This window comes from Callionymus lyra, chromosome 12 (genome assembly GCF_982586985.1).
Source record: "Callionymus lyra chromosome 12, fCalLyr1.hap1.1, whole genome shotgun sequence".
Classification (NCBI taxonomy): domain Eukaryota; kingdom Metazoa; phylum Chordata; class Actinopteri; order Syngnathiformes; family Callionymidae; genus Callionymus; species Callionymus lyra.
The window spans coordinates 23,787,346-23,811,676 of NC_141829.1; the positions used below are offsets into that span (position 1 = coordinate 23,787,346).

General features: G+C 40.1%; 1 protein-coding gene across 1 annotated transcript; it reads right to left on the reverse strand.

Annotated features, from left to right (window-relative positions):
* LOC148068732 (protocadherin-17-like) lies at window positions 1–22,901 on the reverse strand. The gene is made up of 4 exons (XM_087804104.1): window positions 19,302–22,901; window positions 18,021–18,079; window positions 17,718–17,887; window positions 1–1,286 (listed from the first exon to the last, which is right to left on the reverse strand). The coding sequence occupies exons 1-4, from the start codon at window positions 21,768–21,770 to the stop codon at window positions 703–705; spliced, it is 3,282 nt and encodes a 1,093-aa protein (XP_087660230.1). The 5' UTR covers window positions 21,771–22,901; the 3' UTR covers window positions 1–702.
* Between the last annotated feature and the right edge of the window lie 1,430 nt (window positions 22,902–24,331).

The following is a 24,331-nucleotide window of genomic DNA, read 5'->3' on the forward strand; positions in this document are numbered from 1 at the left end:
CACAGTGTATACAAATTTAATAAAATACACAACAAGTACAGTAGCCCACATTCACGTGTAAGCTCAGCTTATTTTCACATAAACCGCAGAGAGGACAACGATAAAATACAAATACATTCTTAAAAAACTGTTTTATAGGAACCTTAAACGGTTTCATGGAGAGGGACTCGTTCCCTGTTGCACCACCATTAACAGTTCATAAGACACTTCACTGTAGTAGTCGACGTCACTGATATGTATCTCGGTAGTCTGTGAGTTCCAAACATGGTTCTTATTAACACACTCAGATGGGGACAGAAAGCTTCACTGTACAAAAGCAGACAGGACTCAGTAGCTCAACAGTAGCAAGTTGTTCTTCAGCCTCACAAAAATCGGAAATATGGTAAAATACAGACATCTAGTTGGACAGGTACGGTACACCATGAAAACACATGAAGTCGGGTCAGCACTTGATTGCCCTGCAAACCTTCACATAAGTCAAAGACAGGAATTTTTGTTCTCTTTTTTTTTTTCACCAAAACACTACAAGTCACATAAAAAAAAAAGAAAAATCAAAAACATACAAAGGACGTGATTTTTTTTTTTTTGGTTATACAATGTGTGTCTGGACACTGATGTGGGTCAAAAGAAACCGCCTCGTGGTCATTATTCTCCGACGGCGTCGTCACATTGCTGACGGGCGAGAGGATTTTTTTTTTTTTGTCAGTTTCCGGAGTCCCGGGGGTCCAGGGTGTACTCAGAGCCGCCGCCGCCGCACTCCTGGCTGATGACGGAGCTGTGAATGAGGCTGCTCGACAGGGACTTGGGCCTGAGCTCACAGGTCATGTAGGAGGGCTCCCCTAATTCAGTGTGCAATGGGGAGCACTGGCCGTCCGGAGGGCCGTAGGCACTGCTGTCTGAGGCCCCCTCCCTCTCCTTTTTGGCCTCTTGGCTGGCCGAGTCCTGGGGCGCGCCACTCTTGGTGGGGCTACCGGATGCAGACGGGCTCTCCTGTAGCGGTGGGCTCAGCGCACGCTGCGACTTTAAGTAAGGTTTGACGTTGGCCACTAGGATTGTACTTTCCCGCTGCTCCTTCCCAAACGTGCTGAGGGTTTTTCTGCTGCCGCGGCTGATGGTGCCATAAATCTCTGTCTCAACCATGGCGTCCATTCCCACAGGGATGAAAAGGTTGGTGCGATTATCGCCGCTGTCTGCTTGGCTTCCTACCCGTAACTTTGGCATCCAGCATCTGTCAGAGTGTCCCAGTGCACGACACTCATCTGTGCAGTGGACTGATTTGTCTTGCTCTGCAAGAGAACAGCCGAACATTTGTTACTGGACTCGGGACAGAATAAACAACTCAGGATGTATAAATAAGACATTTTGAAGGATGGACAACGTTAATAAAACACTCAAACACAATTTCCCTTCATATTCTAGGAATAAATTCGGCCTCTCTGCCAGTGTCAGTGCTTGATTATGTATTTATTAAAATGTTCAGAATCACAATGAGATGCATCGACTGGAACTGTGCCAGAGTTCAGAATTAGCAAAGTCATCCTCTGAATGATGAGATTTTTGCATTTCAGAAAAGCTATCATGGAGAATACTCGAAGCACTGACACACTCACACACATCACGCATCAGCCAGCAACATTTTTCTTCCCATTATCGAAACGCATGAGTGACTCAAAGTCTTCATGAAACATTTTCTCGCTGCAAACCAACAACCTGTGTAGGTGTTTCCTGGAAAACATCATCTGGTGCAGAGGAAGTAATGTGTTTTTCATTTACATTTGCAGCGGCAACAAAATAGCTGTGTGATTTACACAAGCACAGACGTTCGCTGGTTCTGATCCGAAGGAAGGTGAGAAGCGCCCAACAAGAATTGTCAGATGATTTACCGTGACTCAAGGCTATTCACTCGCCTTTTCTGATATTGTTTTGGCTTTTATGTTTTGGGTCACTCGTGTGATCATCTTCTAATTCATCCTTTTAATTCCCAGCACTCTAGGGTAGCAGGGTCTGAGGACCGCAACGATTTGTAGATCAAAAAGCAAAAGATAATGCAGTGTTTTCTGTCAAAGCTTAAAAGAAAAAACATGTTTTCATGCAGTCCTCCCACCTCTTTTTAAATCACAAAAAAAGTGTTCTAAAAAAAAAAAAAACATTTCATGGAATCTTTTCTCAACATAAACCTCACAATCTTGTCTGATCATCATCTTAACCCTTGTGTTGTCTCTGGGTCAAAGTTGTTCGGGTCGAGGTGACCCAATGGTAATTATATGGATTTGTTATATAACCATTATTCTCCAATTCAAATGTTGAAAATGTTGTTTCACATACACTTTACTTCTTTTCAGATCACTTTGCTTCTTACACCCCAGCTCGGGCTCTGAGGTCTGTGGATCAGAATCTACTGATGGTCCCTGAACACGGCTCAGGACCAGAGGAGAGAAATCTTTTCAGGCTGTTGCTCCTAAGCTTTGGAACGATCTTCCTCTCTTTGCGCTTGATGGATCTACTGACTCCTTTAAGAAACATCTTAAGACTTTTCTATTTGTTCAGGCTTTTCCTTGATTTTCTGGAACTCCTGTGTTGTTGTCAGTATTATCTTGATCTTTAAAGTATATACTTTTTTGAGTATTGTTTTAATTGATTAAGCGCTTTGTGACCCTGGTCTGGAAAAGCGCTATATAAATAAAAATTACTTACTTACTTCTTTATTTCTACATAGCATTTTCCGTCTAGTCAATACTATTAGGATTTCAATTCTTTCTCTTGTAATATATTATGTATTTTAAGTTTGAAGACAACTTTATAAAGGAAGGGGGCAATAGTTTAGACCTTAAACAAGTAAGGGGCCGCAGGTTGTTAACATTATATTATTTCAGTCTATAACTATCGACACTATCATAACTATCATAACAAGAAAATAAAAACTACATTTTCCCCAATGACTCAAGAAAAAATAGTCTATTAAACCTAATGGTAACATCAATATTTGTTGAAAGCTCTTGCTGGCCACATACGATGACTCCAATTTTGTCCCCGAGCCAGGGTTCGACACTTATGTCTTAAACATAAACATACATTGCCATTTCCATCTCTGGCCCTCCTTCTCTGATAAATAATAATTTTTGATTGTCGAGGGGAAAGAGCTCCTTGGCGCAGGTATGGCCTGCCTTAAGGCTTTTCTAGATATGAAAGAATACACGGCGGAAAGGGAAGTATAAGATCTGCCTCCTCCCCTCCCCGGGTGATGCAATCGACCTTCAGTTAGCGAATCAAGACGTACTTGAGTATAAACATTAACATACAGGCTTTAGAGCCCAGCTTTATCTTTGATTATCTGCCGCTGCCGAGCTACTGTGAGGACGACTCTGAAGTCAAATTAACTTTCGAGTGGTCCAGGCGGCAGATGTGGAATAACAAAACTCAATCACAACATTAGATTTCACTCCTTTAAGCGACGCATTTACCAACTGATTATACACATATGAAGGAAAGAAAACAACTCCTCGGCCTGGATGACAAGTACAACATTTCTGGACTACATCAGAGCCGTGAAAAAAAAAGTGGAGCGCCGTCTTGACACATACATAGAGCTAGATGAGTGACATGTGGAGTAAGCTGTTCGAAATAGACGTGTTATTCCATTGGAAGCCATTAAATGACCCTTCACACATACAGTTGACAGTGATGTGTAACCGCGCCATGATGACAGTCCAAGAGTCACTGGCAACATTTATTTGTCTAATTATAGATGTCACAATCACAGAAAAGTCTTCTTTTTCAATGGGAAATCTTTTTTTTTTAAAATAATTTTATGCGCTTTGTTTAAAAGATGCTGCGTTAAAGTGAGACCCTGACCCTGAAATGACTACGGATGCTGTTCGCAAGGTTGCTAATGCTACCTTGAATAAAAATTAAACCCAAGCGATGAGAGACAAATGGAGCTTTATGAATCACCCAATCCTACGCCGTCTCATCTGTATCATGCGACCGCAATCAGGTGCTGTTCTCTTGTCCACGGACACCCACACCTACTTGCATCAATTTGGATAAAATGTGATAATTATTCCATTACTTTAGAGAGATGTAGCGTGGGATCAACAACATTGTCCTGCCGTTTGTTCGAGGGGATTTTATTCAGCAGCTGCATGACATGCCTTCTTTCGAACAACAGGACAGAGGGAGCGAGAGAGGACGAAATAAAAAAACATTTACTAAGAATGGGACAAGATGATCATGCCCGAGGCAGAGTTTGTTCATAATGTGTTATAACAACAGTGAGGGGGCAACAATTAAAGGACCTCCAGCCACAGTCGGATTGTGTCGGTTTGTTTGCTTATGATTCTTTAATTAGTGGAGTCCCAAATGAAGATTCAAATGCAGACATTAACTCCCAACGAAGGCGTTGTGACCCACTTTTGTTGTCGCCCGAGTCTCACCTACCATCGTGATCCACAGATCTGTTGAAGGATTTGTTTCTTCTTTGGTTGACAGAGCTAGTTTTACCACTTTACTCTTTCCTACACTTTACCAGGAAACTGTATCAGATACAAGTGTAAATGCTTAAAGATTAACGCTTAATCAATCAAACATCAAAATTGAAGTTTCATTGACAAGAGGTCTTGGCGTTAAATCAGTATTGTAAAATAACTTTTCCTCTAGAGACAGATGACACAGGATCAATAGAGACTTCAATGGTTTTGATTAATGCACAATTTCTGACAGAAAAATGTACGTATTGATACCGAAATCAACATTTTAATTGTTTTTTCATGATGATTTACCAAATGTAGTTCACAAATGTAATGATATCCTTTTGTTGTGCCTTCTTGTAATTGCAAAAACATGACAATTTCGGATCACCTCGATCATGGGAAAACACAAGGGGGGTTATCTCAGGGTCATGGTAACCCGTAGGCCCAGAAAAAAAAGGTAATTGTTTTATCCCTTGTGTTGCTTTTTGGTCATGATGAATTACTTCCATCCCAACATTTCCATCAGCTTGAGCTTTTTTCTTTGGGTCACCTTGACCCTGAGATAACACAAGACTAAAAAAAGTCAGATTCCGAATTTATTGTGAAGTCAAGTATACCTGTTAGATTAAGCTTTTTTTTTCCAGTTTTTGTCGAAACAATTGTAAGAAAAAATAATGAATCCAAGGACATCGCCTTTTAACAACAAAGTCTCTTTCGAAGTGGAATTTTGTACTATCTTGAAATTATTTACCCAGCAAAAAAATCGTTATATTTAGTTGCAGTTATATAATTAAATCATCAATATTCTGATATGTTCGGATGTCATTCATGGGAAGCAGGACAAAATGAATTCATATTGATATTGGCTGATATGAAAAAGTATATATATTGATAGGATTAGGGGGGATTGGTAGCTTGGCTGAGGTCTGTACTCTCTGTGAGTGCTTTTCTAGCTCATGATTTTGATTACAGTCTTTTAATGCTCGCTGTAAAATCTCAGACCAGAGCTGTTGTTAAAGCAAGTGTTCATGATGCCTATAGAAATTGATGTGGCAAAATCGTCTTATTTGTTAACATGAAATTGGCCCTTACAAGAAAACGATCTATGTACAGGGAAAATTCTTTGTAGTGTGAAAGCAGGGGGCATGTTCTTATTTCTGGAGAGGCCGCCGACTGAACTATATGTACATGAAAATATGTTGCTCATACCAACTGTATACGTTCATTCGGAAATCCATACACAAATCTGTACGTTAACACTAAATGAATGGTGGCCATTTAGCAATAATTTGTTCATCATCCGAGTTTGAACTTGTGTTTAACACCATCAGTAATGCTGGTCAGTATAGTATGAATGTATTTCAGGACAACTGCTCCATTAAATGTATTATAAAATGATTTGTCAGAGTTAATGACTGTCTCTATAGAACCTATTTATGACATTTTAATAACGGCTGTCAAATGGCAGGGATTCGCGATTCTGCTTTGACTCTGTTACACGATCATCTGACAGTGTCATTACTCTCCATTAAAACTCAATTATTGGTTATCGTTTGACTGCTGAAGAGGACACCTATGCTGTTTATCACCAAGTAAAAACCAATCATTTGACAGAGTAATGATCCTTAATTACACCTGTGTGATGATTTGATTACCTATTGTAGCCTTGGTTTGCAGTGTAAGCCCTCACAGAAAACTGTAATTACATTTACTACATCTTTGCTTAATTGGCGTCAGTTTATTCGTTTTTGAGTTATTTTGCTAATGAAGTAGAAAGATGACCTTGTATTCCATTTGCTCAAGACTGTTAAGGGTTGCTAATATCTTGTTTTTTTGGATGAATTCTGACGTAGGTTGTTGAAATTAGTTCATAAAAGGGTTAGAATGTCATTTACCAGAGGGTTTGGTAATTTTTTGTAGGAATGTTGCAGATAATAACAGCGTAGAGCTTCAGCCACGCCATCTTTCACACCTTGTCTTCGAATGGAGAGTTTGTACTTCAGACGCCCACTCTGATGTCTGTCTGACATTAGTCTGGAACTTCAGCTTGTAAATGATACTTGAGTTTGCTCCAAATCATGTCATTACCCTTGAGGGACACTAGCGTGAAGATCCTACATCGCACAGACCCTCTTCACCTTATATGAGACGGACCACTGCAGCATTGCCACTGACCACTGCAGCATTGCCACTGACCACTGCAGCAGTGCTACTGACCTCTTCAGCAGTGCCACTGTCCACAACATCAATGCCACTTCACACCACAGCAATGTTAGTGACCTCTGTTAGCCTCTGTTAATGAACCACGGTTGTCGTGCCAATCTATGGTCTCTGCCATCTTAAAAAATGTTGTCTTGTAATCGGGTGTTGAAAACCATCTATTTATTCGAGGTTGTGGCCGCTAACACATGCTGAATTTTGCAAGTTCATGGTAAAAAACAGACTTTGTATTTTAGATCCTTGCCCTTAAAGATGATGATGCCACTCATTTAAATTCTTTATTAGCTATTAAATGCTTTAGTTTTCTTAAAGTATTTTAAAACGATGTGCCCCTGTGTAAAAGAGGCAAAGCTACAGCAATGTTAGCGACCTCTACAGCAGTGCCATTAACCTCTACAGCAGTGCCACTGACAACTAAAGTTGCACAGAGGCACGTGGGGGAACCAGGAGCTCAAAGCAAGAGTCAAAGCTGTCTGGCAGAGAAAAGTTGGCAAGTGGATACGGTGCTACCCACATTCTCGCCTTTGCCGCTCGATCCACAAATGTTTCTGACAGACATGGCATCCTTTAAAAGCCAAATAAATAGATGCATACCAAGTTCTGCCAAGGTGAACTGACTGAAGTGTTTATTCCAATGAAAATGTATCTTCTTTTAGTCTTAAGTTTGTTGAAAAACTGTATCACCCATTTTAGACATGTAGTAAAGCACATTAAAGCAGCTTTATGCGATTTTAAGTCGAGCGACGCCAGTGGACTAAAGTGGTAGTGTTTCGCCCGACAGGAGACCACATTTCCCATGAGCACTCGGATCCAGCCTTACACCCCAGCTTGGTCTCTTAGGTCTGTGGATCAGAATCTGCTGATGGTTCCGTGCACACGCATATGGACGAGAGGAGAGAAATTCTTCAAGGCTGGTGCTCCTAAGCTTTGGAATGATCTTCCTCTCCCTCTGTGTTTGATGATCTACTGACTCCATAAGAAAAGAAACATCTTAAGACATTCTTATTTGTGCAGGCTATTCCCTGGTTTTCTGGGACACCTGTGTTTGTCTTATGTGTCTTGGCCTTTTGAAATATATCATTTAACTGTGTATTGTTTTTGATTGTTAAAGCGCTTTGTGACCCTGGTCTAGAAAGGCGCTTTAGAAATAATCACTACTTACTTACTTACAATCTAACCTGATTTCAATAAACACATTACGTTCCTTCAACATCAGTCTTACACTTATTGGAAGTCTCTAGTCTGAAGTCTTTCATTTTTGGCATGAATAGTCTATGCATCCTTATCTTATCTTAAATAGTAGCATCTTTTTTAGGTCACCCACACGAACATTAATCTACTTTGATTTCGGGCCCACAATCCGGCGGGCTACATTAAATCACACAAATCTGGGTAGGCAGCACATGTCAACTGTTAAAGAACCACCGTTTTCATGCCAATCTGTGGTCTTGGCAACCTTGAAAATGCTGTTCTTTAGAGGTTGCAGAACAGACTTTGTTTATAAAATGTTAAAGGTCACTAGGCCACTAATCATAGTTATTTGAATTTCAATTAGTTGTATGGTTTTCTGAAACTTCCATTTTTTTTTTTTTTTTTTTATCCATTAAAAAACTGTCTGTCATTTTGGCAACAACAAAATGCTTGGAACATTGCAAATGCAATTAAAAACTGTTATCAATGTACAATGAATTTTGGTAAAAATCATGATATTCTTGAAAAACAAAATGTAATAGTTCAGCCCAGCCGCCCACCCAACCTTTCACTAGATTCACTATAAACTATCTATTATTGGAGATTCTATTTAGACGGCTGCAAGGTTTCCATCGGACAACACTGTGACGGCCAAGGACAGGTTTAAACCCACATAGTGTGTAAGAAATAGCATTTCATAAAACATTATTCTTGTGTACATCGACATGGACACCAGACATTTGCAAGTGATTCAATCTATTTTATTGAAACCAGGAATAAAACTTGATAAATGAAGTAACTTTATAAATCCGAGGAACATTATAGTCTATAAAACTATATGATAAAGTATCACCTGCAGTCTAAAATCTATACACCATTAAAAAGTGTCCTAAATTTAAGTAATATAAAGGTGCTCTACATAAAGCTTTCAAACCCCACTGAGGAAAACTATTATTAATAAACTTGAATCATGTTTTGAGAGCTTAGGCGAAAAGCACTATTTCTGAATCCATTCAGGAGTACAAAGAGTTCGCCACGTGACTATTAATCTAGTTTGCAGGGCCACGATCTAAGATTATCTCTTCCTGTCATGTTACATGTAATAGGATTTTGATTGTTACATTCTTTGCATAACAACGTTCATGTGGAAGCTGTTCCACGATGAAGATCAAGAGAGAAATATGCATTTGAGTTCAAAATGCATTGTACATCAAAAGGAAGGACTAAAAGGTAGCTTTGATTTGGTAGAAACTCAACTCACATCCCACATCTCCACGTACATTTTCTTTTGAAGCATCGACAACCCAGATTACAGCTCTTTGCCCCCCTGCATTTGTCATCCACAAATGTCATCTCTGCTGCCCGTGTTTCGACAAACACAGAAAGAGGCGCAAAGAGGAAGCAGGAAACGCTGAATTCATTTCCGTGGCACCCATCAGCACCGCGGAGCAACTGCCCTCTGATGCTGATGCATTTGGATGTTTGGGCTTTCGCTAAAATCACGCAGGCTTTCGTCATCGTTCTACTTTTTTCTCACATTTATAACAAAGCTCACAGTCAGTACAAATCAGCACAAGGTCAACATCACCTGACTGAATACGCGCCCCGAAATTTGTTGAAGACCACAGCTTTTGACAATTAATCCAAATAACCGCAGGCTTCCATCATAAGCCGTCTTGCAAATTTGAAGGCTGAAGAATTATTAAAATATTAACATAAATAGGAAGAGCTCTCGTTTCAATATATACAGAGCATGCATTCTAATTTCTATCTTTTCCCCATCAATTCTCTTTTCCGACTCCCTTCAGGGGTCCCCAAAACTAATTAATCTTCTCAACCTCTCAGATCTTTCACACCAACTCCTTGAATGTTCTTTCCACAGTTTCCATATTATGTACACTTTATTTAATCACGTTCAATTGAAAAGTATACAAGGGCAATCCAAGCGTTTTGACACTTTTTAAGGTGCGTCTGTGAACTTTTCACTCACTGGTCCGGCTGGAAACATCTCAACATTAAGGAGCCTACTTCAATTAGGATCCACTGATGTTGTGCCTTTTACACAAGTGCAGTTCCTCAAATCTTGAGAATACCCTCAAGATCACTTGGAAGGTGCGTTCAAAGCAAACGTGATTTGGCAACACTTGTGTTAGTTGCACCTGGGCAGTCGTTTCATTCTGGAGACAAAATCACTTTAATCTCTTTCAAGTTGCTAAAGAAAAGTATGTCATTCAGCCAAGAAGGCTGATCAGAAAACCAGAACTGTACTTTTAGCTAATGACAAGATTTTTGCTCGAGGTGCAATCGCCTCACAGCAAGAAGGTTGCCGGTTTACTTCCATGTCTAGATGGAAGGAACTTGTGACCTTTCTGTGTGGAGGTTGATTGGGAACTTGGGGAAATTGTCCATAGATATGAGTGTGTGTGTAAATGGTTGTATGTCCTGGTGTCCTGTCCAGGGTGTCCCCTGTCTCTCACTCGTAGAAACTTGGATAGGCTCCAGCCCCCCCGCAACCCCCATAAGAGAATAAGCGGCATAAAGTGAACAAATATTTGGAAGTTGTCGTTCCTAAAATATTCTTCAGAAGAGCTTAAAGGTGACTGTATTCCTTTGTCTTTTTATTGAACAACTGTCCTTCTTTACATACAGTATGTCAATCAAAAAATAGTGTTGTTTATTTTCCCCAAAGTTTATACAACCTAATACAACAGAAACGCCAGGAACTAGTTGTGGACATTATGGTCAGAGTCCACTAGATGGCGGTCTCTGCACTATTTTCCATTGTTTTGAACAACTGTAATGAAACATCACATCATTGTTAAACTGATGGCGCCACCTACTGACCTCTAAATGACATGACACTGTTTCATGAAGCTTCTTCAGCCCATCCCTACTAGGAACCCTCGCTGATGGCTGAAAGTCCCGAAGAAATGCAACAGTTGTAAAAACTAAAATGGAAAAAGAAGTATGTGATAAAGTGATAAATGCTTAGTTAAATCTGAAAAAGGAAAAGACTGTCTGGATCCCACCAAATTATTCTACAATTCCACAAAGTTCTGCTTGAACAAAACAGAGCAGAACATAAATAAAAAATTAAAAAATCAAATGAATAAATAAAAAGTAAATCCATAAAAAAATGAATAACATAAAGATCCATATCAAAAACGCATCAATATCCGTCTGTAAACATTATTGAATTTTCTTAAAATGTTCCAGAAGGTTGTTTTCTGGTAAATTAACTTATTATCTCCAGAGCGAAATTGGCTGTCATTCCATTCAACCCTTTAGAGATTGCATAGATATATTTTTTTCCCATGACTGAACTCTGAGCAACTCTTAACCGCCGACAGACAAACGTAACAATAAATAAATAATATATTAGGTTTCAAGATGCGTAAGATGGATGTGATCAACAAGTTCCACTCTGCCTAATCTAAATCTAAATCTCCAAAAGTGTAAGAAAATAATGCAAAAGTGAATGAAGTTAAAGCTCTGCTGGGCCACAAAGAATGAATTAGATCCCAGAACAGTTGAGAACCACTGGTCTAGATGCATGTGAGCCAATAAAAGATGGACAGATTAGTAGCTGGATGGATGGTAGATTGATGGTCGAAAAGATAAAACAGTGTTTCAATCGTAAGCTGTTTTTTTTATATTTTTATCTCAATCTCTACGTGACGCGATATAAATGTGTTAAATATCAGCTGCAGAACGCCAGCGTTATACATTTCTTTGATAAAGTCAATTGCATTTATACGTTACACATCCACCAAGCCATGACAGTGTCAAAATAACTGTGATCTTCCTCCCGGGGAACAATGAGATGTTGTCAAAGACAAAGAATCTGCCCGCCATTATAAATAGAATGAGAAAAAGCCTAGCAACAAACTCAGTGCATCTGGTGCCTGTAAGAGGATAAATATTCAGAGTGCATGGCAGCGGAGGGTGCACAGGTGCATATATTACCTGTATCAAAGCAGGCAGCAGACTAAAGGGATGGTAAAGGTAAAGACATAAAAGCAATATTGCTTAACCCAGCAGCTTTTGTGTTGGTGCATTAGGAGCCCGGCAAATTCTGCTATTCTCTAATGTAGATATCCATTTTACCTTGTTAAAATATCCGCCGAGCCCAGACTCTGCCAACGATAGTGTCTTATGTATATTTATACGGGTGTGAGCGGAGAGAGGGAGCACTCATTTCTCTAATTAAAATGCAGATTATGTCACCATTCCGGTGACCATCGCTAAAACACCAGCTAATTGAGTCCCCCACATATACATCTCTCCGACGTAAAGGCTTTAGTCCTCTTCATTAATATTTAAGGCGGCTCCCCACTTCTTTAGTATTTCCCTCATCTTACACAGCTCTGTGAATTAACCGACATCCCTGTCAAGCAGCCGTCAGCCCTACAGATGTAAATATTCTGTCTGCATCTGCCATCTCTTTTAATATTTCTTCTCGTGATTGGCCTCAGAACTCCAACTGAATCAGATTCTGAAATGTGCTGCAGAAAAGAAAGTGATTGAATTTACACCTCCCACGGAGTCAAGTGTGGTCTGCCTCGGAGTGCGCACACACGTGCGCGCGCACACGCACGCCCGCCGAGGAAGAAAGAGAGACAGTCACAACCGAGGTGCCATCCCTGCCCTCCTGAGTGAGCCACAAACAAACAGTTCACAGCAATGTAAATGGCGTGGAAAGTAGTGTGCGGGGACCCGATGACCAGAAGCAGTTTCTTCTCCAGCTTACACCAGGAAATGAAAGACATCAACACTCCACTCTCGTCCACCATTATCTTTTATCTCACCTGTGAGAGAAGATCTCATATTTTCTGTTTGTCTCCGCAAGAGCTAAATATACCAACCCCTACCAGGTCGGCCAGGTTTCAGCAGTCATCCACGATTATGCTCCTGCTGGTGCTGACGCTCCGACAATGAATTAGATTGAAAAAAAAAATGTTTTAAACTATTTTTAGTTCGACCCTAAAATACGACAATAGATGAATGACTGAGAGACGCAGAAATACCTTATTTACTGCTGTTAATGTCAGTCCGCCTGTCTGTCTCTGTCACGCTTTTAAACGTGCAGGAATTCAGTGTTTCAATAACGATGTGATAAAAAAAGAAAAAAAAGAAGTGCATGCTGGTACACTTTGCGATGCATGAGTTTTGTTTGATGACTAAATCAGCAAGGAGATGTTTGAACGTTCTACCTTCAGCCGGTGGACCCTTTCATCCTCTCAGACTACCATTTACCATCCAGTGCTGCAGTCGTGTCATCTTTGCGACAGGGTTGGAGGTGTGAAAAAATGTACTACACAGCCATCCTAGTAGCAGCTGCAGCTTATATTGATTCATCTGTCCATCCTTAACATTTGCCCGTGTCGAGTGTAACCCCAGGCTGCTGTACCTCCACTTAAAGTGACCATCGAGTGAGAGAGTACTTTTTCGTTTTCCTTCTGTAAGCCGCAGAATGTTTGGCTCAAAATCGTACACATAGTGTGACCTATAGGGCCAGCGTTTAAAATAAGGAACTGAATATTGAATAATATAAACAATAATATCAACAATTATACCGAGACATCCAATATGAGGAAAAACTGATGTCAAAAGAATTGAAAATGAAAAGATAAGATGCTTGGTAAATATATATTTGGTAAAAAAAACATGCTAAAATTATTCACACCTGTGTGACCGAGTTTGACACACTTGTTTTAGGACACTATTTCATTTTTAACGATAGAATGCAAGGAAGTCTTGGATGAAAATGGAGTGCATTTTCGGCTTTTCGCTGAAAAACAAGTTGATGTCACAACACAAAACCAGATAAGTTATTCAGCTCCGAGAATGCAGATGCAGATGTCTTCTTGCATTTACACACAATAATAAATCAACCCAAGAGTGTAAAATATATTTGAACAAAATGCAAAACCCTCTGTAAATGAACAGTACTCACTTCTATGAACAAAATAACTAAAATAAAACACATTTCTAACACCTGTTTTATTTTTTCATTTGTAATTTTTTTATTTGTTTTAATTTATTTTTGTGTTATCTCACTAATTATTATTTAGAAAATGTCTTCTTTTTTTTTTTTACTTATCAAACCCCTCAAAACGTTCCCACAGCAATTTATATTGTGCATTGTTGAAATGTAAATGGAAAATATATATTTTCAGAATGTTGGGTTTGAACTATTGAAACACTTGAAGCAATTGCATTGCCTTGATTTTTGTGAGTTAAGTACACAGTAATAGCCATAAATAGAATAGTACCAATTAATACCGCAATGATAATAAAAATACAGTTGTTTTTTTTTTGATTGCATCCCCCATTTTTAGAGATATGGACGTCCGTTGGTCCTGAGTTACAGGTCAGTAATGGTTAAAAAAAAAAGACTCAGAGAGTTAAATAAAGCTGAGATGTCGGACAAAGAATGTTTTGGAGAGGATTGAAATACTGAGAGTTGGTGAGTCATTAGAGGACTAAGATTGGTCAGGCAGGAAAAACGGAAGAGGAATTGGTTTTGCAACCCCTGATAGGAAATAACGAAAGACAAAAAAAAAGAAGAAAGGCTTCTAATGTGGATAATAAGTACACAGCAATGTCGATAAATTAATACACAATACAGTGAATGGTTCCTAGTTACAACATAAGCCTTTTCCACCGAATTTTCTTTTTCTTCTCTCACTTTATCCCCCCAAAAAAGTAAAAATAAAAAAATGAATCAAACATTATCACAAAATATACCTTCAACAAGAAGTTAAGTGGTGTTTGCAAGGTGAAAACTATTCACTACACACTTCACTCCAAATGGTCTACGAAAAGAGTTTGGTTGTGTACTAACACACAGGTGAACCAGCCATTTTAAAACTGTTCGCTCTAGGGGCCGGTTTCAAAAAGAGGCCAAAAATCTATGCAGGAATTGATCAGCTGTGTTGTGGGTTAAGATTCCACAAATCTAATCTTTGTCCAATAGAACCTTTCACGACTGGTCTTGAAAGCAGAAAGAGGTGCTAATAACACAACACACACGTATGCTAGGCCTGAACGATTTCAAGACACATTTTAATTCCCTGGCAGATTTTGTCACTTTCTTCAAATCAATTGCAAAGTTCAAAATAAAAAGTAACCTTTAGATGTGTACTGTCCACTGTTAGTTTGATACAAAATAAAATGTAAGAATTAATTTAAAAAGAGTTAAGTAGAAACATGCAGGTATATTTTATAAAACTGAAGAACTGAAAGTGCCTCTTTCATAACCAAACCATAGGTGATGTGTTATTTACTAGCTGAATAAATACAACTATCAACATCTGTCAAATTACAAATGCACTTTAAAAAAGTATATAAGTGATTTTAGTAGCAACACACAGAAAACACATTTTGGGAAAAATAAAAGTTGGCATGACGTCAAATACTCTACGTATTGATTTACGACTATAGCGTACATAAATAGTTATACCTGTTTCTTGAAATTCCTATTAGAATATTTTAGTTGTAAATATTTCATTTAATAAAAGTGTTTGGATCAAATCCCTCGAAGAAACCACACCATAATAACAAAATTCAATAGTGGAGAAATGGTATTGCCTCTGACTTCACGCAGAAACAATTTAAATAGGAAGGTAATTTAACGCTTGTGTTATCTCAGGGTCAAGGTGACGCGGAGGCCTCAACACAAATGTGTTTGTGGTATCCCTTGTGTTGTCTCTGGGTCAAGGTTCACCTCCCTGGATTCCATAAATACATATGTAGTGATGGAGGTTGTTCACCTTGACCCACAGACAACATAAGGGATACCTCAAACATATCCGGCCTTCGGGTCACCTTGACCCTGACATAACACTAGGGTTAAACTTAGTAGCGTATTATCTATGAGAGAAGCTACACAGTCTGATGTCATGATAAGACAGCCACGTTAATTGTTGTAAAATAAAAAATCACTGTTAAAAAAAGGTACCGTTGAAGATGGAATTATTGTCGATCGGAATACAATAAATCTTTCAGCCTTAACGTATTCCAAGACACAGTTTAAATCAGCTACCACTGTAAAAGCAGATGCAGTTCTCGGTTAGTGTGAGGTAGAAAATCTATCCCGCATTCCTCAAGTTGAAAAAACGTGCGCTGATGCATTCTCAAACCATCAAGAAGATACACACTTAAACGACGAGCGAGGCACTTTGATTAAATTTCCTTAATTAGCCATTTATCAATTATCTCCATGGCTTCACCCACTGTATCTTTAAACCAGTGTCGCAGGTGAATTCAACATGCGCTAATATTAGCAGACATTAAACATTACTTAAAGATGTAAAACTACATGTTGCCTAAAGATATAATTACACACCGTTCGAATGGTAAATGATGATCCGCCATGATTAGCATTCACCGCGAATTAATGAAAAGCACAAAGAATTCACAATACAATTATCCGTCTCGTAATTAGGTGACCAACTCTGACAACAATTTTATGCTTCACCGACCACATGAACGCCACGGCTGTTCATCAGGAATCCCAAAATCACTTCGATTAGAGAAGGTTGGTGGATTAGAAAATTGTGAGAAAATACAGGATGCGGGTCTTGGTTTTAAGGTAAGTTTAAATGTTTGCACGTTCGGAACAAGCATAATAAAAACTAAAATAGCTGTGATGTGATGATTACGTTTGGCCTGTACACCAGCTAAATCTCTACAGAGGTTAATTGATGACTCTATATTGTCCACAGCTATAAATGATCTTGTCCTACCTACAGGCTCCACCCACATGTACGCTGGTCCGTGCGTCATTCATATACAACCCAACCATGTGCTTCATTTTCAGCTGTACGTGTCAGTGACTATAATAAACCAGCATTAAAAGAACATCTTGAGGGAGACTTTAATAAGAAGCATCAAAGAGGGTAACAATGGGAACACTTAAGAGATACCTAAAGGATTTCCTCCTTAGATATCAGATTGTTTTCATTATAAAAAAACATTCTTTGTAAAGCAGTTGCGACACAGTTGGTGCGCACAATGATGTCTCAGCTCTTGATTGTAGAAGAAGGATAAACATGCACTTGTAAGCTGTTGAACATGCATCAAGAGAGTGAGTTCTGCTTCTATGTAATGTGCCAGAACTACATCACACATTTAAATTGCAAGATTTTAGACATATTGAAAGGCTTACAACTGGCAGTAGATATTAATAACATCACAGAAAACACATTTTTTATACTTTAATCCAAACACACATCTAGCTTGCCATCTTTCCTTGGGTTCTTTTTTTTTCAGTTTACTAAATGAGTCCTTCAATTAATCAGTTAAATTGATTTCCTAAAAAGCCTTGTGAGCAACATTTATGCATTTCAAAACACTACTGCCACACTCCAGTTAGTCTTTTCAAATTTAGTTTTGAGGAATTTATTGACAGTTGAACCTATTTTTAATTCATTTTTTAATGAAAATGTGCCATTGCATTGCAAAGCATGAGTCTTGCTATTGATACATGTTGATCAATATAAAGCTAAAAAAACTTTCTGTTAATTAAACTTGAGCAGGCCCCACAAGATGATCCCAAGGGCCAGATCTGGCACACATCATTATAACAGTATTTTAGCTGTTAATGTTAGTAAGCGTGTGATTAGTATGTTGCATTACAAACATTATTGTTTTAACGCTCTTGCTTATCTTACTTGCCAGGTTTATTAACTCAGCGTTCATGTTAATAAACACAACACGCTGCATTCAGCAGCCACTTTAAAACAACAATGAGGCATAAACTATTAACATGGTGTGGTGGCCGGAATCATTTAGGCATCTCCAGGATGTCAGCGAAAGAGTGCGTCCACTCACCCTGCTCAAAAGGCTGCCCATTAACTGCTGTTGCTTTCATCTTGAGGGCCTCTCTGGCAGATGTGTCGCAGTGTGAGCCTTTATTAGTATCCTGGTCACTATCAGCCTGGTCACTATCACCATGGCCACTGTCTCGGAGGCTGGCTCGTTCTGCATCCTTAAATGTGGAGCTGCAGCAGAAACAGAGAGAGAGAAAAAAAAAGAAGCGCAAGATGCCGTTACTGCTGTGTTTCGACAGTCACGGTGCTTGGAACCGTGGAAGTTAAGTGCAGTGGTCAGGACGATTTTGAATCAGGCTCTTACCTTTGAGCAAACGGCTGCTTGTTGCCGGCATAATTGGGCTCGGAGGAAAAATTTTCAGTCTGAAATTTTAAAAAGAAGAGTTGTTTTTAGAAAAACAAGAAGTTATTACTCAGAGTTCAACAGTTTCATCCAGAATCATCGAGAGTTTCACAACTTTAATCATGACACCTGAAGTTATGAGATTTTTTCATTAAACACCTGCCGTCCACATCAGGGCAGACACAAAAGGCGAAAAACCATTGACTGCCTAAGTGACCTTCTTCTCCTAGCACCTTGAGAACAACCTGTTGTGACCTTTCAAATCTCAGGCTTCAGGTCAAAATTTGGCCTTCAACGCTATTAAATGTGGCAAAAGAGCTTTACATGTATAAATTTAACTCAGCATTTAATTTCATTTAAATCATCTTAAATCCAGTACAAGTAGAGATTAATCATGTTTAGAAACAACCAGAAAAACAAGTTGAGTCAGAAAGAAGTCGGTGTATGGGTTTCCAGGGAAGTTGAATTAATTAAAATATAATTCCAAAAATCCAAAGAAATCCTTGTGTAGTAGAAGCTTGATTTCTTTTTTGCATTTCAATTAACTATGTGGTGTAAACCAACAAAGAACAAAATCAGTTTCTGCTGCACATTCTGTACTGGAGCCATCATCTGAGTCATCATCACCAAATGATGCTGTTGTTTGACTGCCCTACATATTTACATCAGACCTAAACAAACAAGCACTCCAGTGCTGTCAAATTAACATTGTAAGCTGACTTGAGCAATCATCCATTAAATGTCTCTAAGCAAGGCTGATCGCTATGAACAGCCTGGAATGGTTGGCCATATTTGTGGGGAGTGGAAATTGTAAGGATACACTGTGTGCATCTCGCGCTGTGGTGTGCATTGGTTCGGTAATGTGATCGGACAAGCTGCTCAAACACCTGTCCAATCCCACATTTCAGCCACGGTTTTGTTTTCACTGCATCGCAGTGGCCTGGTGGGGTCACACCAGCTCTGCTCAAGACTCACACTGTTCTAACTGAGAGGACTCTCTGCCCATGTGAACCACCTGTTTCTCTTTGAAAGAATAGCACGTCTGACACAAACCTGGCTCGGCTCTTCTATTGTGCAGATCACACGGGAGTATTACTTAGAGGAAGAGAAATGGCCCACGCTGACAGCGTGTTTTATATTCACCTTAAAGATTATTTTTTAGATTTGGCCCGGGCAAAGCAGCGGCAGCAGATAAGCAGGAATGCAGGTCAGATAAAGAATGCAGAGCAACATCCTCCTTACCTGAATCACTGACATCCGATTCGCGGGAGTGTCTGTGCTTAGCCCGCCGAAGCTGGAGTGGCAGCCAGCCCGGGGGACTGTCAAGCTGTTTGGGGTGGTTTTCAGGTACATGACCTCTGACCTGGGCAGTGTGAGCGGAAGAGGGCTCTGGTAGTCAAAACAAATTGGTGATGTGATGAGTGAGGGGCTGCTCACCACATTCATCCGGCTGGCAGAATCTCTTTCCTCCATCTCACTTTGTACCAGCATGATGTCACTCTTGTTGATCCTTTTCTTTTTACCCTTCCCCACAGGAGGATTAGAGTACTCAGCCATGCGGCAGTTATAATTCCCATTCTCCTTATCTTGATGCTTGGACTTGACAGCGATGGCGGCCATAACTGCTAAGAGCATGACAGAGATAATGCAGAGGGTAACTATGAGGGGCAGGGAAACATCCCAGTGCTGCTGCTCCCCGCTCACACTGGAGCCCCCGCCTGCCGCCACTTCGGAGTTCGCCTTAATGATCAGCTTAGCCACGGCAGATAAGGGCGGCTTTCCATGGTCAGTTACCTTAACCACCAGCTCAACCACGGGGTTGACCTCCTCCCATAGAGCATGGGTGGTTCTGACCTCTCCTCCCACCGGATCCATCTCAAACAGGTGGTCATCGTTCCCCTCTGAGATCTCGTAAGTCAAGTGTCCACTTTCCCCGTGATCGTGATCAACTGCCTTCACCGTCGCCACTATGTATCCGATTCCTACGTTCCTAGGCACCGGGATTTCCGCAGTATCATTCAGCAGGAGTGGCAAAATAATTACCGGGAGATTGTCGTTGACGTCCAGGATGTTGACCCTGACGGTCGAGGTGCTCTCCATATGAGGGGAGCCGCCATCTTTCGCCTGAACTCTGAACTCGAATGATTTCGTCTGCTCGTAGTTGAAGGAGCGCGAGGCGTATATGGCTCCGTTGGTAGGATTGACAGACACATACGTGTACACGGAAACGTCACCTACATGTGAAGGCAGAATGGAGTACGACACTGTTCCATTTCTGCCTACATCTGGGTCATGCGCAAGAACGGAGCCCATGTACTCTCCTGGGATGTTGTTCTCAGGCACCTGTAGGACATACACTGCCTTTGCAAAACGAGGCGCATTGTCATTCTCGTCCAGGATTTTCACAGTAAACGACTTTGTGTAGTTCAAAGAAGGGACACCATTGTCTCTGGCGACAATGGTCACATTGTACTCATCCTTCACTTCTCTGTCCAGGGGTCTGTCCGTGAGCAACGTGTAAAAATTATCGTTATTCTCCTGCAGTCTGAACGGTACGTTTCCTATGACTCTGCACTGGATTTGACCATTCCGTCCAGAATCTTTATCAGTCACTCTGACAAGTGCTATGACAGATTCTGGGGGCGCTGCCTCGCTGATGGCTCCCTGCCGGACAGAGACGAAACTTATTATTGGCGTGTTGTCATTTTTGTCAAGCACTTTGACAGTAATTTTGCAGTGCCCCGGTATGGGGTTTGGCCCCAGATCCTTAGCCTGCACATCAAACTCTATAATTGGATTCTCTTCATAGTCGATTTCTCCCTGGACTTTCACGACGCCAGTATTAGGGTCAATGGAGAACAAATCTTGTATTCTCTCAGATGCATATCCAGTGAAAGAGTAGACCACCTGCCCGTTGCTTCCTTCATCCTGATCAGTGGCATTCAGATCAATGAGCACTTTTCCTGGGGGCGAATTTTCTGGAATTTCTATGACATATGAGGATTTCTCGAAGACCGGGCTATTGTCATTCGAATCAGTCACCCTGACGTTGATTTGCATGGAGCCTGATCTTGGATACTCGCCACCGTCTATTGCTGTGAGGAGAAGCGTGTGATGACTCTGATCCTCCCGATCCAGGGGTCTCTGAACCACCAGCTCTGGATACACAGTCCCGTCACCCCTCACTTTTAAATCCAGGGAAAATGTATTATAATCATCTCTTGTCACTTGATAGGTCTTTATCCCATTCTCTCCGGAATCTGAGTCATGAGCGATTGTGAGAGGGAATCGTGTCCCAGCAGCAGCGTTCTCCGAGATATCAATGTTCACATGATCAGAAGGGAAACTGGGTGAGTTGTCGTTAATGTCCTGTATGTCAATCTTGATCATACATATTTCTTTGTCATTGGCGAACACCTCCAGAGAGAGCTGGCACTTTGGGTTGCGCCAGCACAACGTCTCCCTGTCGATCCTTTGTTTGGTGAAGATAAGTCCACTCTCCGGGTCAACATCCACCAGGTGTGGTGCTGAATTCTCCAGCACCCTGAAGTTTGATTTCTTCCCTCGTTCCATGATTCCATAGCCGGCGTCTTTCGCTATGTTCCCTATCACCGTGCCAGGTCCTTGCTCCTCCGGGACAGAGTAACTCAGGTTTTTCAATGTCAGGGCTTGAACCCACAACAGGAGGAAGATTGGCACAGACAGACGCATCCCTGAAACTGTGGTTGTAGCAGACAGACAGGGCTGGGGGGGGCAGGGGGAAAAAGAAAATCCTTGGATTTCAACCTGTTGATTACAGCAAAACCTTCACCAAACCAGGCGCGTGGTCGACTCTGATCTCGCTCCGGTTTGATTTCTTGAGTCCTTGTCCCTCTTTTACATCTGCATTTCAACCTCCTTCACAGATGAAGAACTCTTTCTGTAAACAAAGATGACCGCACGGCGACACCTAATGCATGAATTAAAGATCAAATCCAACATAGTGCACCAGAGATTTTTTATTTTCTTCCTCTTGACAGGGGTCGGGGGGGCTTAATGAATAATCGATGAGTATAAAGTATTAATATACCCTGCTGCATCCAAGGTTAAAGCATCACAATCTCCGTTGGTGAAGGTTAGACCGCAGCCTACAGAAGCGCATTGCCCTCATGCGACATCTCCAGCAAACACTGACAAGCCCGTTCAAAACTGCAGCATCGCCCGGCGTTACCATTCACGATGCATTCACTTTTTTTTCCTCCCTCTTGTGCGACACACTGTTGCACACGGACTCCGCTTCCCCTGCTGCCAGCACGTAGCCCAAAGTGGAATAAGAGACATAGAGCCGTCACTCCGGCACAACCTTTTGTGTCCCCTTCATCCAGGCGCGTCTACGGCTGCGACTTTTGCCCGTTGATGTGTCCTGTGATCAGCCCAGTAATCCCATAATCCAGTCCGATTGGGTCCACTCCTTTCCCGCTCCTCTTTCGGACAATCCGCACCGTTTTTTTTAAGAGAGATTAAAAGCGCGTGGAAAAAAAAGAAGATTCAAAAGAAAATGTTGTCGCTTTTTTTTTTTCTTCTCCTCTCTTTCTCTGCGCTCCCTCCGCGTCAACTGTTGAAACCCTTCCCAGTGAGATGTGACTGGATTCCTCCTCCCTTTATATCCTCGCCTCCTGCTGCATTCAACATACTTTCTGGTCGTATTCCAGCTTTAAAAAAAAAAATGAGTGAGCGGTGACAGATCCTGCTATAAGGAGGGTGTTATTTTTTCCAATAGGTCTGGGAAGATCGCATGAAGAAGGGCTGTTCTAGTGCTACGTGATTCACTTACTGATGCGAGCGCACAGAGCAGCAGCATCAGGAGGATGGAGAGAGAGAGAGAGAGAGAGAGATGGAGAGAGAGATGGAGAGAGAGAGTAACAAAACCTGCTGGAGGATATTGTCGCTGATACGTGTGGATCTGAAGTGGGGATTATGATTGAGCAACAATATCCTGACATGATGCAGGATGAATTCAAATTCGACTTAATATGTATATATTGAGTTGAATCACCCACTGGTTGCTCTTTTATCTGTTCAGAATGGCTCAAGGTTTCTCGATGAAGCACAAATGCAATCATTTTATATACAACTTTGATACATTTTGGTTCATTCGGTTATTCTGGGAAACAAGTGTCTTTCCTACCCAGTCAATTTGACGAAAACATGTATTTAAAAAGGTCAAAACTGTTAACAGAAGTGTTGGAAATAAAAACAATGAGCATATTATTGTAATTTTAAAAATAAATCTACCCTGTTTAGTCAATAGATAATTCTGCACAGAATTAGCACCTTACATAGTCATGTATGATTTAATTATAAACCTTGTTATTACTATTATTCCATTTATTATTTTAAGATAAGTAAGTAAGTAAGTAATATTTATAGAGCACTTAAACAATCAAAACAATACTCAATAAAATATATACTTAAATGATTAAATAGCTTTACTAATCCTACAGTGGGAAGAGAACACATAAAAAAACATACAGAAGAACATACAAATATAAAAATAAAAGTTGTATACAGAATAAAAATTATAAACATAAAATTATAAGATATTATAAAAACTGTACATATATGAAATTATATAGGAGTGAAGAAATAAGTCGCAAATCACAGCAGCCTATATAACAGTGACAATAACATTATTTGTTTTTGTTTTTATAGATACAATTGGTATTTTAGATTTTTACTTGAAAAAAATGAATTAATAATTAGAAAACGTTTATTATCAATAATGTAAAAAACAAATCAGGAGTTTTATTTGGTGTTGTGGAAATAAATATGAAATAAGAATCAATAATAAAGTGACTCTCAAACAAAAGTGGAATAAAGTACAGGTACATTTAAAACTGAACTAGTTAAACTAAATACAATAAAATGAATACGATAATAAAGTGTCTTATAAACTTTACAGAAAAGTAGATTTGTGCTTGTACATACCCTGTTACACTTCTGGCTGTTAAAAAGTTATTTTTTCTTCAAGTGGCAACACTGACAGCAAAATAAATGTAAAAAAAGGAATGTAACTTAAAGAATAAAGTGCTAAAAAGCTAGCTAAGCAGGTGTCTTATAATGCTAGCTGCAGTGAGGTGAAGTTGACTAGCCCGTAAACCATAAGTATCTTATCTTGAAGATTGTTCATCGTGTGAATCAACATTCAAATAAAAACATTCTATCCATAACAGGAAATGATTGAGTGTTGTGGAATAAATGTATTTATCAAATAGAGAGCATTTTTACAGGGT

Bases quoted from the DNA above. Each gene is read 5' to 3' on its own strand.
- LOC148068732 (XM_087804104.1), bottom strand. From the start codon at position 21,770: ATGCGTCTGTCTGTGCCAATCTTCCTCCTGTTGTGGGTTCAAGCCCTG. The intron at 18,080-19,301 runs GTAAGGAGGATG...TTAAAATTTCAG, and splicing joins ATCGGATGTCAGTGATTCAG to ACTGAAAATTTTTCCTCCGA. The intron at 1,287-17,717 runs GTGAGTGGACGC...GTTCTCTTGCAG, and splicing joins TGGGCAGCCTTTTGAGCAGG to AGCAAGACAAATCAGTCCAC.